The sequence below is a fragment of the Argopecten irradians genome, chromosome 3, assembly GCF_041381155.1.
Source record: "Argopecten irradians isolate NY chromosome 3, Ai_NY, whole genome shotgun sequence".
In the NCBI taxonomy this organism is placed as follows: domain Eukaryota; kingdom Metazoa; phylum Mollusca; class Bivalvia; order Pectinida; family Pectinidae; genus Argopecten; species Argopecten irradians.
Window position 1 is genome coordinate 5,367,286 of NC_091136.1, and position 20,036 is coordinate 5,387,321.

The 20,036-nt window shown below is 35.7% G+C and overlaps 1 protein-coding gene across 1 annotated transcript; it reads right to left on the reverse strand.

Moving 5' to 3' along the window:
• Positions 1–4,033: 4,033 nt before the first annotated feature.
• Positions 4,034–15,831, reverse strand: LOC138317366 (fibrillin-1-like). The gene is made up of 12 exons (XM_069258977.1): positions 15,496–15,831; positions 14,976–15,052; positions 14,045–14,293; positions 12,665–12,805; positions 8,699–11,623; positions 8,160–8,264; positions 7,287–7,424; positions 6,799–6,924; positions 6,272–6,367; positions 5,759–5,881; positions 4,996–5,091; positions 4,034–4,474 (listed from the first exon to the last, which is right to left on the reverse strand). The coding sequence occupies exons 1-12, from the start codon at positions 15,660–15,662 to the stop codon at positions 4,335–4,337; spliced, it is 4,383 nt and encodes a 1,460-aa protein (XP_069115078.1). The 5' UTR covers positions 15,663–15,831; the 3' UTR covers positions 4,034–4,334.
• Between the last annotated feature and the right edge of the window lie 4,205 nt (positions 15,832–20,036).

Consider the following 20,036-nt stretch of genomic DNA (forward strand, 5'->3'; position numbering starts at 1 on the left):
GTATTTTAATCAGATTGCTATTTACTCTACACTTTAATGATATTTATACTCGTGTATCTATCCGACATACGCTGTACAAAAAACAGAACGAGTCGCATGGCTGTGGCACTCTTACTTGTTAAGTTAAGGAGAGGAATGTCAAATAAACTGTTGTCAACATTATTTAATATTGACAAATCACGTGTCTTGAGTGCAGTCTCTGGACATATGATTTAAGGATCTGTATTTTAATCAGATTGAGTAAATGGTAGAGTGTTAAAACAAGCGCTACCATAAGACGATTTAAGTTAACGTAGTTCAGTTAACTTTATGTGTTTTTCTCAATTTACATCATATTATAAGAAATCAAACATTTCATTTTAAAGAAATGTTAAACATCTTCATTGTTGAAATTTATTATATAAGGATTCGGATATAAACAAATAAGTAAGCAAGTGTGTCATGTTATTGCATCAAGATATTAATAGTTTATAGACACGTGCTGAATAAACTTACCGATGCTACCATATAGATTTGAAGACATTCCGCATCTTGATTGGTCGGAAAACATTTGCTTAAATATTGTACATTTTCCGGAATCGGGAACATAGGAGAATCCAGCGCCATTTTGTCCCCCGCAATTAAACGCACATTGTCCTCTGGTTTTAGTTGTGAATATGGCAATGACGGTATCCCCCAATAAGCAATCCTGAGACTTGTAAACATTTGTATTACGACTGACCACTGCCACAAATAAAATGTTTAAAACAATGTAGGCAATTCCTATATTGTGACTTTTATTTCATCTATGAAACCAATCATTAGAACGTACCAGTGTAGAAATCATGTCACTGGAGTCAAATGACGAATTATTCTAAATCAAATAAGATGATCAATCCTCACCAATCTTTGCCTCTTGTGAAGTGAAGTCTGTTGCTATACAAACAACTATAAAAACAAAGGTGTAGTAGAGTCTTAGTTAGCAATTGCACGCTGATTGACTCGACCCAAGACTAATTTAACGCCCCGATAAGTGTTATGACCATTAACAGAGTAAATGATTAAGGCGTCTTCACCCATCGTAATAAACAACTTAAATAGAATGTGCCACCTTATATATATACATGATCTATCTTATTGAAATACCTTATTTTCACTCCGTTTCATGGAGGATCTGACAACATCGCATTAGGGGTCACGTCTTATGACTTTTGTTCTGAATGTCTTTAGTTCAATTTACTAAAATGCATTTTAGTTCAAAACTGAAAACGACATCTCTTTCTTACAAACTGTTTTGTACCATTCAGGACATTTGATTTGTCAATATAAAAATGTCGTCAGAACGTGATCCCTATTGGGATGCTGCTATGTTATCTAAGGAACGGATTGAAAATAAAGGTCGATCTGTATTTCAAACAGATTGCTTGCAGGTCATATGCAGTTATAAATAGGCTTTGTTTTGCTACACTGTACAATATTATTCTACAAATAAACACCAAACCTCGAGTCATATTGAATAAACCAACATATATTACATTACACAACCTAATGTTAAGGAATTACAAACGAAAAGACTAGAGACTTTGGTTTTGACTATAATTCTTTAAAGTATCAATAGGTTTGGTTAAGCAAGTTACAGCTTCATTGTGTATTATGTTTTAAACAATGTATATATTTCAAGCTCGCCTCATTTTAAATCGTTATTACCACTAAAGGGATTGTTTGTACAGTAATTAGACCGCCAAACAAATAATTGCTATCATCATATCAACTCAAGCAGAAAACAGATTGTTAATAAGATGTGATTATCGATTCAGAGTTCTCCAATAGGAAATCAATTGTGAAACAAAAGACTTAAATTATGCATTTGTTGTTCTGTCTTCTATCGACAATTGAATAAAGATATTTTTCAATTTATCAACTGAATACACACGGGCAATTACAACTGTAGGTTGGGATTCAGATCAAATGTTAAAGAATCCGTAACAAACCAACACAATGCTCATCTGAATCCACATCAAATTCATTTTGTTTGTTTGATAAATAAACGTCCTATTAACAGTCAGGGTCATGTAAGGACGACCTCTCGTGTATGCGATGTGCAGTGTGTATGTAGTGTGCGGAGCGTGTTTTCGAAACATGTGGCATGTTTGTGCTGTTTGTATTGTGTCTTCTTGTATAGTGGAAGTCTTGCCCTTTTAAGGTCCGCCGTCCGCAGTGCGTCAGCTTTTTCACATTTTGAAATTCTACTCAAATTCTACCAGTGCGATTTACCTGAAACCTACATGAAATGATCCTGACATGGTCTCGACAAAGTGTTGTTATTTTTGGGTCGATCTGAAATTCAAGATAGCCCCCACAGCCGCCATCCCGAAATCCAAGATGGCCGTCAGAGCTGCCATCTTGAAAACACATTTTGAACCTCTTTATAAGTTTTACCGGTACTATTTGGCTTAAACATGTATGAAATGATCCATGACATGGTCCTGACAAAGTGTTGTTACATCTCTGGTTAATCCAAAATGACGATGGCTACCATGACACTATATCTAATTAATTTCCTATATGATTATTGCTAAGGTAGCCAGAGTACCAATAAGGCCCTTGGGCCTCTTGGGCCTCTTAATATAGTGCTATATCACTGAAGTATGCCGTCGAAGACACTAAGAAACACACCCCACCCGATCACATTATATTGATTGACAACGGGCGAACTAGTCATCCTACTCCCTAAATGTAAACGGGAGCTGAAAATTCCATTTAAATACATTATGCATTTCTTTAGGTATCAGCTCAAAATTTCTACACTCATCTGTCTCTCTGTCTCTAATACTTTACTCATCTGTCTCTCTGTCTCTAATACTTTGTTTCCGTGCAATAACTGTAACAAATGTAAACTGGTTTTCTACAAATTTGGTGACACGGTTAAATACCTAAAGGGCTCGGCCAAGTTCGATCGCGACTGTCGATGGACCTTATTAAGCGGAGTTATGCTTTGAATTACTAAAAACGAAATTTTCTACCATTTCCGTGCAATAAGGGTATCAAATGTAAACCGATTTTCTTCAGACCTAATAACAAGGTTAAATGCCTTAATGACTCGGCCAAGTTCGATCGCAACTTTCAACGGACCTTACTTAGCGTAGTTATGGTACTTTGCTTAAATAAAAAGTCAGTTTCCGCCACTTCCGTATAATACCTATAATAAATATCAACCGATTTTCTCCAAACTTGGTAACAAGGTTGAACGCTTTAAGTGCCTGGCCACGTTCGATCAACTCTTTCAGCGGATGTTATTTATTAGAGTTATGACCATTTAATTTACTACAAATGTCATTTTTCTGCAGTTTCTGTGTTATAACTAACAAATGTTAAAACTGATATCGTTAAAACTTGGTAACAAAGTGAAATGCCTTAAGGGTTTAGCCAAGTTCGATCGCCACTTTTGGCAGATCTTAAATAGAAGAGTTATGGCCCTTTGATTTAATAAAAAAGTCATTTTTCGCCACTTCCGTACAATATCAGTAATAAATATTAACCGATTTTCTTCATCAAATTTGGTAAAAAAGTTAAATGTCTTAAGGGCTCGGCCAAATTCGATCGCAACTTGCGACGAACCTTATTTAGCAGAGTTATGGCCCTTTTATTTAATGCAAAAAGTCATTTTCTGTCATTTCAATGCAATAACTCTAATAAATATTAACCGACTTTTTCAAACTTGGTAACAAGGTCAAATGCCTTAAGGGCTTGGCCAAGTTCGATTGCCACGGCATGTTTCACCAAGGTTAAACCTAACCTCAATTTTGATTACCTACAATATGCCCTGAAAGCGGGGGATGGAAATTCCACGAATTTGCTTATTACGGAAAAGTATTTCCCCTAAATTAGCCAGTTTCTTAAGCGACCATCCTGTATTATACACTGTATTTCTGCTTATTGTGTGCACTTCATACCATTCACTTCTCCATCGTTCCACAGAATCCGATGAAACAATCCTTAAGTCATATTATCATAAGAGTTCAAAATGTTAAATAATAACAATTGAAAATACAAATCATGACAATTTCATTTTTAATCTTTTATATCAATGGTGTGTAACAAACGCTAATACACCAATTCACATAGTTACTACAGGCACCAAGTTTTCTGAGTTATCAATCCTGCATCAAATCCTTTCCACGTTTCTATTTTCATGTATGGTGATGTTCATAAATGGCATAGACATTTCTGAACACAAAAAATATCGGAGAATTAATTTTTACATCATATATATTTTTATATTTGAATCCTACTAGAGTGTTGTAATGACCCGATAGTTCATAATATTGCTCCAATGATTATTCAATTGGCGTTTTCTAAGGTACGGTGACTGTCGAATTTAAACACGTGTGCCTGTCAGTCTCTAGTTGGAATCCAGGTGGGCATGTGCATACATAGCTACCGCGGATGTTTGTACATAAATGACTGCATGGATACTGCGAACATTCGTTTACATCTGAAATTGAAAGAAAAAATATCCACTGCTGTATAGAAAGAACAATCCTTGTATAATATGATAACTCATCAAGAACTGCGTGCCGATTTCACCAATAACGACGTCGGTAATACCTTAGAGTTTTATTGTAGCACTTTTATCTGAATATCGCTGTTGCTTAATTAAGTAATAAAGGTTTCCTAGGATATTTGTCTAATCTAGACACGTTGTTTTACCACATTGTCCTTTTCCGTTTCAAAATATTTTAGCAAGATCAACTTTCCTGATTCAGGAATATCTGATATCGGATTAGCCATCCTTATCCGGGAATTTTTTACCTATATGTCAACATAGCCCTTTTAGGTGAATCTTCTCGCGTCTATTGTCCCCGCATCTTAATCTTGTTTCATACAAACCATCAGTAAATATATTTAATGCTATAAAAACTCTAATTATGTAATTACTCAAAATTGTCAACACCGATGGTGTAATAGAAGTTGGTTTATCTCCAATATGTTTACGTTATTTCATTTAATACATACCTAATTGACACGTGATTCCTTGATATCCAGGTGGACACCGACATTTGTGCTGGACACACACCCCTCCGTTCCTACACTCGGGTACACACGTGGTGTCTACAACACAAAAGTCAATACTATGTAGTGAACCATTTGCTCTGAATGACAACATATAATTCCATCCATACTTTCCAGATTAAATACCATTTACGCTAAAGGGTTGGTAAAGTTGTCGTTTTGTGTAATTGTCAGCCAATACGCACTTGCAAAAGTGCACCATACATTGTCGATTTGTGATAATTGGGTCTTTATTCATCATTTATTATTCTTTACCAATTGATATTTCATCCACATCACGAATATTTTCATTTTCATACTCGCATTTTTGTATGATAGTACCCAATCTTTCGGATTATCGTTGTAAAACACTATAACTAATATTTAGTTCCCAAACCACCCCAACCCGACCAAGGAATTTTCATCATGCAAACCTCTTTATTGTTTGTAAGTTTCGATACAAATCGTCTTCTGATTAAAATCCTGATAAAATGTAGAGATATGTAAAGCTAATGTCATCTTATCGCTGTGATAACGTACATAAGGAAGTTACAATTGTGAAAAACAATATCTCGCGATCATTGTAATTAGTGCATCGGAACATATGAGATTTCTGATACCGGTCTCAATTATGTTAGCATCCCACATACATAAAAATTAAAATAAACATAAGATGAACCGTTTCATTTTGCATGGCTGTCCTTGTTACAAACGACATCATACTTACTCGTACATGTTCTACCATCTAGTCGCAGCCGACTTCCGGGTGAGCAGACGCATGCGTACCCACCGTGTGTGTTGCGACAGTGATGTTCACATAGTCCCGAGTGGCGGACACATTCATCTATATCTAAAATAGTCAATTAATTATATATATATATACCAAATACCCTTCCATTATCTTCTTATTGCTGTGCTATTTCTGCTTATTTGTTCCCCTTTCGTCCAAAGTAAGTATCATTTTGCAATGTACGCCCTATATTAATGTTGATTTTTATTTTTAATCTTAAGTAATAAACAAACTTATTACGCACATACTATTGTGTTTTTGCTTCATTTCATTGTTATGCATATAATGGTGGCTACCATCAGTCCCAGTATACAATGTATACGTCATTGAGAGATAATATGGACTATGGTACAGGAAATTGCTCAATGTGAGAGCTTCTCTACTACATTAAAAGCACCAATGTTGACAATTTCTTTTTGCAAACAACTACATTTCATCTATAATAGTTACCTGTCTGACAGAATTCTCCCTCAAATCCAGCGGCGCAGTAGCAGGATCCCGCTCGGCAATGACCGCCATTAAGACATTCTGGTGTGCATTCTACATCTACAATAGATTTACGTGTACAAAGTCAAACTTTAAATCTGCATGCCAGTATACAGTAACGTTTTGCTTTACATCGATAATCGCACTGAATGTAAATGCAATATCTTTAAGGTACAGTATGTGAACTTTTTAAAACTAGCGCTCTCGAGTTTTAGCGCTCGTTGTCGAGGGGGGAATTGTCATTTACATATTTGTGCAATCATGAATTCACCATAAAAGTGAATATGAATTACAGAATTAAAACATTTAAAATTGAAGAAGAGAAAATGCGCATTAGATTTTATTTTCTATTAATAACATCAGTAAAAAGTGGAAGCGTTATTATGCATGGCGTTAAAAGTTAAGTATATAGAAATTCCTCTCAACGATCTATTGTTTCTTTTGAATATTGGATTGTTTACAGCTGTTGTATATCATACACTATATCTTACCACTACACGTGCGTCCGTCCGAGTTAACAGCCCGGCCAGGGGGACAAACACAATGATAACTCCCAAAGGTATTCATACAATGGTACTGACAGTGGTCCCTAGGCAACCCCAGACACTCGTCCACATCTATAAAGTCATATAGAGGATGCCGTTAAAACTAAACATATTTTGTGACATTAACATACTGCTTTAACGTAATACTGTATTAATGTACCGATTACTTGAATCTGTTTTGATGTTACTAATGACGTTAATATATTTGACAGAAATATTATTATCATCTTATTATCAAAGAAATATATAGTGATTCATCTAGATTTGTAGCATGGATAATGTCCCTGGCTGCTCATAGAACGTAAATCGAATAAACAAAACAAAACTTGTAGCATAAAATATAAGGATATTGACGCCGTTTCTCCAAAAGATGCTTATGAAAATGCATATTCTGTCATTATAATCATCGGCAGGATATCATTTATAGCAATTACCTTGATGACAAGCTACTCCGGTGACTCCTGGCGGACAGACACAGGCGCCGTGTTTACACACACCTCCATTAGAGCATTGGGGATTACATGGCATCCCAAGAGACTCTAAACTCCGCCCACAATCGTACGACATGCCATCTTAAGCATATTTATTAATGTTAAAAGGGTTTAATAAGTACATATGTTATAGGTTTAAACACAAATTCATGCTCTCACTTCGGTTCCGAAAACATCCCAAGGATAATTCTGGTAATTTCTCAAATTGGCTACATCAAAATTCCATCTATACAGCATTCCGTAGCTATATTCCCTTCCATGATGGGAGGAAATTGTGTCAATTGATGTAGCTAGGTTGAGAAAATCCTTTGAACTGAGATACACTTAAAGGAGAATAACAAGTATAAGAGTGTGATCCCTAATGCGCTGTTGTCAGATGATTAAATGGAACGTAAGTACGGATCTGCATTGTGGATATTTAGCTATGCATTTTGATTTGAAAGAGAATATAAAAAGCTTCCTATTGAGATGCTAACAAGACAGTTAAAAGCATGTAATAAACCAGTTTTCTTCAGTGGCTAGTAAATTTCGCTATTTTCATTTCAAAAAAAGTTCGCGACGATTAATATTCACGAACTTAAAATTTGAATGGAAATTCATATCAAATAAATCATGAAGTTGCTAATTCGCGAAAGTAAATCGCATGTGAAAGAACGTTGGTTTACAGTATGGTACAGTTCAAAGTGTATTTTACCTATGCAACATTGATAGTTTGTAACTTGAATATCTCCACCTTTATAGAAGTCTAGAGAGTATGTTTCAACATCGTATAGATCATTTCCTAAAATAATCTTTTCTCTTGAATCCCTATCTTACCATCGGAACAATCAGTCCCTGGCGATGATAGCACACACCGGACATCCCCACCATCATCACTAAGGCTGTAGGTATCTTCACACGGACTCATCGCTGCTGTGGACCCTGTGCAACAATGTGGTAAACAACTTTGATTACAATTATATCATGTGCTAAGTGTCTGGATATTAATATTTTCCAAGAGCACTGCTGGCGGACTTTGTTTTAGTCTACTATCGTGGTACTTTTCAATTACCATAAATTTGAATAAGGACATTTTTCAGGTTAACCGTACGTAATATGTGTAATACCAACTTAAAAGTATTAAGCGTATTTTCTATCGAAACTGTCGCAGACAGTTACTTTTTATATACAATGTCCTGCTGATCCATCAGCGTAAATATCGCCAACACTATGTGATTTGCCCTACATCCCTTCTCATGGTACAGATGCATTAGTTGATGGATTAACATAAATCATAAATTTACATGTAGGCTATTTGTAACGGAATTGTTGTCGATTGACCGGGTACGTATACATGACCGAGTACGTATACATACCTCCTATAGGAACACACTCTGGAGGTTGGCTTGACAATACAAGTTCGTATCCAGCTGGACATTTCAACTTCATTGTTCTAGATTTGCACACCTTCTGTCCATTACCAAGAGTCTGTACGATATAACCGTCTCCACATAGCCATTCATGGTCTTCTATGAACACACAGCGACTTCCAAGATCATCTATAATCTGAATCTCTCCTATTCCACAAGGCAGTGAATCTGTTCTACTGAAAGGAGTATAAGCTATTGTAGGACCTTCTGTTACAGATGTTAGAATTACTGGATGTGACGAAGAAGGATGGAGGCACGAGAATTCGTGATTATCGACACTCAATCTAAGTTCAAGGTCATCTTTACAAACAATTTTTGTCTGAATATATTTAACACATGCGAGTTCAGGGTTAAGTTGGGCGATAACCTCTCCTGGGGAACAGATCCATTCAGTTACATCGACTGTAGTCCTTTCACAGAAGAAACCAGAGCGTTTCTGAGTCAATATTTGTCCATATGGACACTTTGTATCAAAATCTCTATCGTTATTTCTGCTATTCATGTGGCTGTCTGTTGTCGTTTTCAATTGATCACGTCTTCTATTAACGTTTCCACGAACATTCGAGTTTTGAGACACTCTTGGTGCTAATACACGTTCATGGTGTTTGCCATGTACTGCGTTGTTACCATGGTTGCCAGTCACGTGATATTGACATACCATACCATTATCGGTCATAACGGCATACTGACCTACGGGACAGGGCAACGTACTTCTGTCGCCACTCATCGCTATCGACTGACATTCACCATCGAGCAACTGGAAACCGTCCGGACAGGTAACGGAACCCAACTGAACTGAAGGATTCTTTATACACTTTTGTCCGTTGGTGGTGTCTAATACAATATAACCCGGAGAACAATTCCGCGCAGATGTCTTTGTGCTGTTAATAGTCCTACATATATACTCGTTACCTGATCTCACTTGCAATCGTCCAGGAGGACACACTGGTGTAGGTGTTGTTCCTTTGCCAGTATACTGACATATTCTTCCTACAGGTGTATCAACAGAGTCGAGGCCTTCGGGACAGCGCGACAAAGAAAGTGATAATTCCTCACAAACAAATCTGCCCATTACAAGGGTAAGTGCGAAACCGTTTTCGCAAATAGGTCGGAGTTCCCCTTCCGCTGCACAAACATATCCCATACGAGACCGTGTAACCGTCTGTCCAGGTGGGCATGTTGGTGGTGGTATTGTTGCATTAGGTTTATCCTGGCATATACTGCCGCCTGGGATATGGACCACAATCTGGTCAATCGCACAATGAACTGCTGTAGACAGAGATTCAGTTGGTGACATATTGACATATGGTGGTGTAGGGCTGATATGTCCTGCTGATTGTATACTATAACTAGATGTACCGGACGTACTGCTTAATGTGTCATTTGATATAGAAGTATGAGTAACCGGATATGAGTTGGATTTATTTTCCCCTTGCGCAGGTTCACAATGCACAACACTCCCCCGAACATTCCGATGGTAACCAGGAGGACATACGTCGGGTGTCACAGCCTCATGTGCAGTTTGGATAGGATTGATGTACGATGTACATAAATCGTCGCGGCATATTCGCTCTTTGATGCGACGCTTTTGTTTCCTCCTTTTTACCCCTTTACCTTGCTCACTTAAATTAAAACTATCTCTGCCTCTGCCACGCAGTCTATTAAATTCTTTCAGAAATATTTTTATCTTATCTCCAAAACGGGATTTTTCTTGTGTATCGCGTGGGAGAGTAGAGTAATCGACTGTCGGAGTCATGGAATCGTGTTCAACAAGATTTGAGGCAGGCGTTGTTATGCGCTGATCCCTTTCACTGTCTGTCGTCTTTCTGTTTATTTGATTATTACCCCTGGTGATTTTCTTTTTAAGCTTCCTTTTATTCTTCTTGCGTCGTCTCTTTTTACGGTTTCCATTTTTCTTCCTTCTTCCGTTTTCTTTTCCTTCTGACGATTGGTCTGATTGTTGAAATTTCATCTGTGAAGACTCAAGGACCACAGTTTTCGTATTGATAATTGGAATAACTGACGTTGTTAATTGATATGATTGCGAACTTTCGGTGACTTCAATAACTTCTTTGGCTAGTTGTGCAAGTTGTCTGTCATTTCGAGTAGATTCTGATGGTTTCCTTTTCGGTTCATTTTGTATATCGTGAAATATTTCAAACGCACCTTGTTTCTCGTATTCTGTTTGGCATCCTGGCTGTGAACATGGTAAACTACCTTGCCGAACTTCTGGAAATGTTGGTACATTCGGTGGCAATACCTGAGGAGCAATTCCAGATAAATCTGTATCTAGTGCAGGGGATTGATAACTCGGTACACATGCACTACATGGGTTCTGTATTTTTGGCTCTATTGGTAAGATTCTACCATAGGGTTCTTCAGGTGCAATTGGACATGGTCCAGAAATACAAGGTTCGAGAGGGGAATCAAAATGTTCATTTTGGGAAATTGAAGTCTGATAATTATTCGTTGAATCATGAGGAAATGGTGGATTACAATCGGAACTGATGCATTTTTTAACTGGAACAAATTCCTCAGCAAAAGTCGGGGTATTCGGAATTCGACCGCATGGTTCATTACCCGTTCCGCATGGCACTAAGGGGCTACATGGTTGACTGCCTGATCCGCATGGGGTAGGTGGCAAGTGTTCTGTTGAAAACGAAACATCCTGTATATTTGGAATACATGGAGACAGTCCTTGTCCACATGGACTCTGGGATTTAAACTCGACCTGGGGTGATTCACAAGGTTTGATATCGGATCCACACGGATCTAGCTGTGGCTGGCGTACAATTGATGTCATTGCGTCCACTGGAAAGCTTCTACAGGGTCGGCCGAGAGTTTGTGAACCTTGTGCACACGGGGAACTGCCTGTAAAATATAGCCATACATGTCTGTAGACCATTTGAGTCCCATATTGCCCTAAGGGGAATATTGCCCCGTAAGTTCATAGTAATTGTTTTATTGTTTTGTCATGGCTTTTATAGTGCATCAAAATTCGCTATATATTTTATACATTAAAAATGGAACACTTCAGTTACAATCAGATTACCAGATATTTATGTTATACTGTTACATGGGACATCCCTATGTAACGGATATATATTACATTGGCGATATACGATTTTTCGCTTTGACGCAATCCAATGTTGGCCCATAATTGATTTTAAAAGGACAAATCAATGTAAGAGTCATTTAAATTTATACAAATATCGGAAACAAATCAGGAGGGACGTTGTCCGCAATTACACATTGTGGTCGGACGTCTTGTTTGCTATAACCTGGCGGATGGCAGTGAATTAAGCACCTTTATTCTAGAATTACTGCAATCGCTCAGTAGTGTGTGAACTTTATTTGGTGCCCGCTCTTGTCAGAAAAACTACTCCGCGGCGGTTATATATTACATTTATTTAACTACGTGACATCGGCTCGGGTATGGGTACAGCGTATATATTTTACCTACTCAATCGTATTTCTATCCGATTCAGAATTTCATTGTCAATTAAAATAGTTAACAATGTCAAGAAATTTGTCAATATTGTCTTGTTTTATGATCCATAAGGATTGTCGAACAATACTAATATGCCATATTGTGTTTCGTGGTTATGTTAACAGAATTAGCCTGACGGAATTACCCTTTTAAAGAGGCTTGTGCATTGATGGATTCCTGCATTTGTAAGGAAAACAGACGTACATTTGTACTTTATAAGATAAATACAGAAAATAAACATGTAATTAGCAAAAATTGCCTGGCTGAATAATGTGATTGCTGCTAGAATATATATGTTTTTTACTTTAATCTTAGCATCATCATCAAAGAATCATGAATTGGAATAAATGTGCCTTACATAATTTACGATATCATATACTCTGGATATCCTAATAAATGTAGAACACTTATTGGATACTTACGGTAGTCGTGGAGTCGCCGACAGAAGCGCCCGTTGTCAGCCAGAGTGAAGCCCCGAAAACACGTACACATGAAGCTTCCAACTGTGTTTATGCATCCCTGGTAACAGTAGTTATAGCCTCTATCCAAACACTCGTCGACATCTTAACAACGAGGACATTAATATGATTTGATGTTTGAATTACCTCTATAATAAAATTATCTTTATATATGCTACAATGTAATTTGTTTTAATCATTATTGATAACGGCAGAACTGGAAAAAAAATGATCACCTTCAAAATTATACGTCGCATGGATTACAGCTTTGTTTTGATGCCACAATCTAAACGGATTGAACTGTTGAATATTCATGAACTGGATTTACCTTGGGCTCGACACCTCTATCAGAGCTCTGAACAACTACTCGTATATAATGAATGTCTGCTAAGGTATTGTATCATTTCACTCTAAAATAACATTGCATACTATATCCAAACGTGACCGGATAATGCATTGTACATGTATGTACAACTACACGTTTAAAGTTATATGTGCCGTAACTGGGTGAAAATTTTGGCATGTCGATTTTTCTTCGTTAATCTATTGAAACATAAGGTTTGATTAGTTAAGCCGTGAAAATCATTCAAACGGCTTCAAATGCCTTATAAACGTTAGTTACAACACAAAAATTATGTACTGGAAAACTGCTGTTTTTTTATGCCTTATGTATATTTAGATGGAAATTTTCCTGCAGAAATCACTTTATCTGCTAAAAATCATTTTCTGCTCTTATTTATAGTTGTGAAATTAAAACCAATGCATTGAAAGTACTGTTATTTTCAAAATGTTAATAACTTTTGATGATGAATAACATATTAAAAGCTTATCTTGATTCGTGAGTATGGAATATACGGCACATAAAACTTTAAGTCTTTTTGATATAATAAAAATGTCCAAAACCAACAGCAGAGCTAAAACACATGAAAACCACATCACCCACATATATTCTTCCCATTAAAGAATGAAATAAAGCAAACTACTTTAAGGTATTACCCCATGCTTACGATAGTGACATTGTATATGCCTATATATCACTCCTTAGATGTACTTGTGACCTAACATAAGGTATTACTGTGAACTCGTAGATAAATGCGTTTCTTGCTACGTTTTGCGTAATATGCAAAAAACCCGTGCATTTCAATTAAACAAATACATGGATTTTGTAAATATATTTCTGTCACCAATTAAGTTAACTGGTGTCTATAACAGGTACAATGCCGTTTGTTTGAAAGGATTCGACTTTACATAAGCATATATCATCTACACATAGCGTCCTTTCTGACGTTGTCCTGCAGATGTTTAGGTTTTGTCTCAATTGATTCTATTTATATTATGTCTTACCATTACAAGTTCGCCCATCAATATCTATCACAAAACCGGATATGCAAGTACATTGTGGGATTCCATGTATTTGCACGCATTCCTGTTCACATCCCAGGTCATCGCATGTGGACAACTGATCCGGAAGTGCATGTCTCGCTACTAATCCGTCTGTTCCTCCTGTATGACATGAAGGCTGTACACTTCCGTCTGGACATGTGCAGAGGTTAGGAGCTGTACACGCCCCATAACCACATCCTCTACATATTGCTACAAAGGAAACAGAAGCCTTGAAAATACTTGTCTGTAAATAAAAGTGATCATTTTATATGAAATTTTATTATTTCATTATACACCAGTGATATATGCAATAATATTACAGGGACAAAATCACTGGATATCGGATGAATTATGTGAAAAATACAATAATTATTATGTAATTGCCTATTAATCTCTATTTCATACAAGATATAGACATAAAATGATAGTTGTTGACTCTAATGGCAAGACGATTCAATAAAACTTCATGTTACTTTATCCAATTAAAAAAACTGAAAGTGAAAACTGAAAAATATCTACAACGGCAAATAGCAGCGCAATGACAAATACAAAATGTACAGTTATGTAAAGTGGCAACTGATGAATGGGATATTCCATGGTTATTGTTTTAGACGAGGGGCTCAGGTGCCATAATTGATATTCAATAAATATGGATATGTTCTGTTTTCTGTTTAGGATGTTAAGTAATCATACAAACAAGGGATGTCGCCATACTGGGCGCAATTGGTGTTCATTACTGCTTCATATCATTACCAAATCATGCAATGATTTGAATAATCTTACAAGTTGTAAAAATAAGATCAAAACACGTAAAATAAAATACAAAATTTAGTAGTTGTGTAACTCGATACATCAGACAAATTTTTGTGTTGTGAAATGAACGCCTGCTCACGTGTTATACAATGACGACTTTCCCCGGTTCTGGTCCAGCCAGGACAACAATTCTGGCCACCGCATTCATGTAGTCTCCTATCAACCCAACGTAAACACAATTGTTAGAAATATAAAATGACGTTCTCTTAACGTTACGTTGGTCTCAATATCCTTTTTGCTTTATGTCACGGATATCATTTTTGAACGTATTTCGTAGATTTATGTAACCTACATCAATGGCGGTATATTTAAGTCACAATAGCATTTAACTGTCTATAGCAAACCTGAAAATGATGGAATACAGTAACTGTGTAAAGTTTCGATATCAAGTGAAACGTGATATAAAATATACTAGTAGTTTAAATAGATAAATATTATGTATAATCCATTAACTGCTTAGACATTAATTCATAGAATGCTTGATAAACAAGATTTTAAGATAGCACAAACTTGAAAATAAATTGATAGGCATCATCTGTTGTGTGCGAATATATATAATTAATGCATATGATATATCAAATAAATGTCAACGGACTCACCTTGGGGTAAGAGCGAAAGGATGATGCGTCCCCCGAGGTAAGGGGTATAAATCCTGGAATGTAATATCTGATTGTTGAGATATGGGATACGTCCCTGCAACACCTTTCAATGTAAATATTGTTATAATGATCAACATCAGCATCCACTTTGTATGCAACAGAAACATTTTACAAACTCCTCAAGGCCACATAGATAAATAGACATTTCACCTCATCGTTGGCAATGAATGGTACACCACATACTCTGTCAACAATGAGCGCAGTATCTTTTCATTAGCACAAAGAAAATAGAAAAAACATGTTTTTATATTCTTATAAATTACACTGTTAAACTGGAAAGCTCGAGATGTTCATGGTTATTGGTGATGAGAAGCATATGTTTCAATTTTTACGCTCACGTGTGTAAACGGAATCGTGGTAGGGCCTGTGGTGTAACTAGACACTCTCCAAACCGGACGCGCACAAGTCTGGTGGCAGCATGTGATTTTCTGTTTCGTTACCATATGTTAGAAATTCAGTCTCGTATTCTAGTGTTTGTTTTTATTATCCAACTATATCAGTTACACTACTTTGTTTGAATATACTTTTGTTTCCATAAAATATATACGAAACTGAACGAGAAAATTGAAAATTAGAAGAGATCAATACCAAAATACACGTGGTACTTATAATCTCTATATCACTACTTATTTTTCATAATTTTCAGAGGTAATCCCTGCTATAAGTATTGTTACTTAAAGAGCGAACGCGTCCTGGGACTTACAATATTTTGTTCATACATTATAAAGTAGGCTGTTGATTTAGGTTCTCTATTCTCACTTCTAGTAAATCAGTCATTAGTTCTACAACTTAAATTAAATATTTTATTAATTTTTTTCTAATTACGCAGCAATGCTAATTCTTCATTCAAAACGAAAAATAAAATTTCTAGTCGGTAATTTCGCGTATGTTTTTTTTAATTGGTTAAGTTGTGTTTGGCCAGTATATCCAAAACAAATGTTCTTAGCTCAAGGGTAACTATTTGATGTGATATGAAAATGATGACGTCCTTTAAGTTTTGATATTTATATATTACTTTACGTTTCGACAATTACTAGTAATTTTTTAATAGCACATGTCGACATCTGGTTTGACATCAATATACGTATTGTAATCGAAACATAAAACCTTATATAATGCAGGTTAGTTTTCAATATTCAAAATTTGTATGTCAGTTAGAATTGTTTCATGTCCTCTGCTGTTGCCTCACTGTCACCCTTTTACTACAGGGTTTCCAATAAATTATGCCACACTTTAAACGTTAAATACTATGATTTCAACTGCACAAATGAAAATTGTATAGTGCTTGCAATACAAAACAATTTAACAACAAAATTTTTGTATCAAGAGGAACGATTTTTATAAAGGACTTTTTTGTGCGAAATTGGGACGACTGGTTCGCCCGTTGTCAGTATATTGTGACCGGGTGGGATGTGTTGCTTGGTGTCTTCGGCGGCATGCTTCAGTGATATAGCACTATAAAAAGGGCAAAAGTTCCACTATACAAGAAGACACAACATGAATATCTCCCAAAACATGCATCTCGCGCAACATACACGCAACACACCGCATACATGGGAGGCCGTCCTTACATGACCATAGCTGTTAATAGGACGTTAATTAATCAAACAAACAAACAAAAAGAGGTGAAAACACCGATTTTTTTGACACTTGAGCAACTTTTAAAGAATATCAGTGGCTAAGAATTATCCCTACTTCTATTTAAATTTTTGACTTCAGTGTTTTTTGGTATTGATTCCGATCTGTCATTATAGTAGTTGTCTGAACAGAAAAGATTTACCTGACTGAGAACTGGAGTATTATTTAGGTGACCATAATAACTGTGATTTTAATGTCATGTACCGTGATTACGATACTCACGAATCAAAAACAGCTGTAAATTTGTTATATAGGGAACAACCAACTATATAAAAAAGACCTTCGAAATGGCCCCTATGTATAAAGATTTAGCCCACGATAGAATTTTAACTCGGCCGCTGATTGGTTGACTAATTATGAATTTCAAAAGTAAAAATGTTTTCTGACAGGTAATTATTCCTAGATAACCATGATATGAATTTGGTAGCTCATATTGAGATTTAGGTTCAAAATATTAACTTTAATAATGAATAGGTAAAAATATTAGAATTTCGGGATTTTTTAGTCCAAATGTAAGCGCCTGATTTCAATATAGCTACCCTCGTTGGAGTTGGAGCAGAAGGACCCAAACTTGTTTTTCTATCGAGTGTTATATGAGAACCTAGACTTTAATTATAGAACACAACAGCTATCATATTTCTTTGTTTTAATAATACAGTACATTATTTAGTTGGTTGTTCCCTACATCAATTACCCACCACAAAATACCAATATTTTGTGAATAACAATGACAAGGGTGTAATTTTACAAAGTCAAACAAAAGTGCACACTGAATTCTGACAGTTCTGCCACAAACATTTACCTATACAGTGCTGTGAAATGAGTAGACACAGTCAAACCAATTAGCCAAGTCGTGGTCTATCATTTAATTTCAGATTTTCAGTCACTGAGATATTAGTAATTATAAAGTGACTCCTTCAGATATGTTTTATCTACATTAAGCATTGAAAACAAGACCTATTACGGTACATACTTTATGTGTTATAACTTATGTCTATCAAATATCATACATGTTTTGTTTTTTTGCCCAGTTACGGCATATATATCTTTAAAATGATAGGTAATTCCAAATAAATGGTAACTTCGGTGTGACGTCAATAAATTCTACCAGAATCAAATAATGCTTTTATCATTTCACACACTAAACTTTTTGTGTGACGGCTATACCTTTTTGAAAGTGTAACTTACTTCAGAGCTAAGGGTGCCCACAATAGCAAGCTTGGATATTTTGATATGCACTTACTGTAGTATCATTATATAAACTAATATGCAAAACATTCGTAAAAAGTGTCACCATATTTACCTGTTAGTCAAAACTAATGGTGAACCGAACAACATTGGATGTTTTAACTATTTAATCATTTTTGTTAACAACTAAGTGTTCTAACAGGACTTCTTTTCTACTGGAGATTATTGGTGCGACGCTCCCTGGCAGCTTATTCAGTCAAGCGTTAAAGCAATGAAAGAGTTTAAGGCTGAAGTTGATTTCATTTCGTGGACTAGGTATGGTGATTTTTTTTATATTTCTCTTCAAAGTCATTTAAAACACTTATTATATCATATATAATAAAACTAAATTGCTTATGCAGCCATATTACGATACAATCGTTTCTGTTGGTTTCCCTCATTGATTCTAACACATGAACATGTGCAAACGATGGTGTGACCTTTCATGTAAAGCTGTCATCTTATTGACGCACAATTCTATCAGAATCATTATACAGTATTGTGGTTGTGGATGTATTTACAGGTGTTTTTTTTAATTTTTTTTCGAGACAAAAGATGATACATGTAAAAGGATTTCAAAATTATTTTTTCTGTGAAACCATGCCTTTATCTCAATCAGAAGCGACGTTATAAACAGTGACACCATATTTTTCCTTTATTAACGTTTACGTATTACGTTTATCACCACAAATCTTATCGAATTAATGTTTTTTTTCTAAACTCCGATGACACATTGAATCAGCAGGTAACATTGCTATAAATGGGGTTGAATTACGGTTATGACGTCATTATATTGGCGAAAATTGATGTAGAAACGTAAAATTTGCATGACTTTTACATTTAATGGATCAAGCGTTTCTTACTGTCTATGTTGATGGTCCTTTGCTATATTCTGCTTTATTATAGGGTTGCTGTGTTTATATGATCATGTGAAATGTAAACTAGCAGTTATACATTTAATATATTACTCGTCTGTATAGCTGTCGTTGTCTGTCCAGGTGGAATTGGTAGTCATTGTTATCAATGGGATTGTCCAAGTGATGCCTTGAAGACACAAATGTTATTATACTGAATATTTATATTACAGAGTAATATGCCCTTGTGGGTAGGTATTAATTGTGACGTCATGTGTTTACTAGCGTAACATCATAGTTTTCGAAGAAATAACAGTGAATTGCGCTCACATAATAATGACGTAACAATCGATACCTACCCACAAGGGAGCTAACTCTGTAATACTTATGATAAAAGAACAAATATAACGACAGGTAATTAAAAGTAAACAGATATTCCCATCAGTAACGTACATCAAGGTCGTTAAAGGGATTTCTAAATCGCCTTGTAGTAAAGAGTCAGTCTAGCTGTACGGAATTAAATATGTCAGTCTATATATATCAAATAAATATAATTCATCATACAGTTCATCGTATGTTGACTTAGATATAGACACAGTCGTGGTGTATTTTTACTGATGAGGTTTTTTAAAACCATCATAAATATACAATGTTTATATAAATGCATTTTGAGCATCATTTCTCATTTTTACAGTTTTTATTTATCATTTTCTTATCTTCAAAGCATTTCATAATGTTGTCACGGTCCATATCTTTGACAAG

What these genes read in the sequence shown, in the direction of transcription:
- LOC138317366 (XM_069258977.1), bottom strand. Translation starts at nt 15,662, where the DNA reads ATGTTTCTGTTGCATACAAAGTGGATGCTGATGTTGATCATTATAACA. An exon ending in CCTTTCGCTCTTACCCCAAG is followed by an intron (nt 15,053 to 15,495) that starts GTGAGTCCGTTG and finishes TTGGGTTGATAG; the next exon opens with GAGACTACATGAATGCGGTG. An exon ending in AGGAATCACGTGTCAATTAG is followed by an intron (nt 4,475 to 4,995) that starts GTATGTATTAAA and finishes TTTCAATTTCAG; the next exon opens with ATGTAAACGAATGTTCGCAG.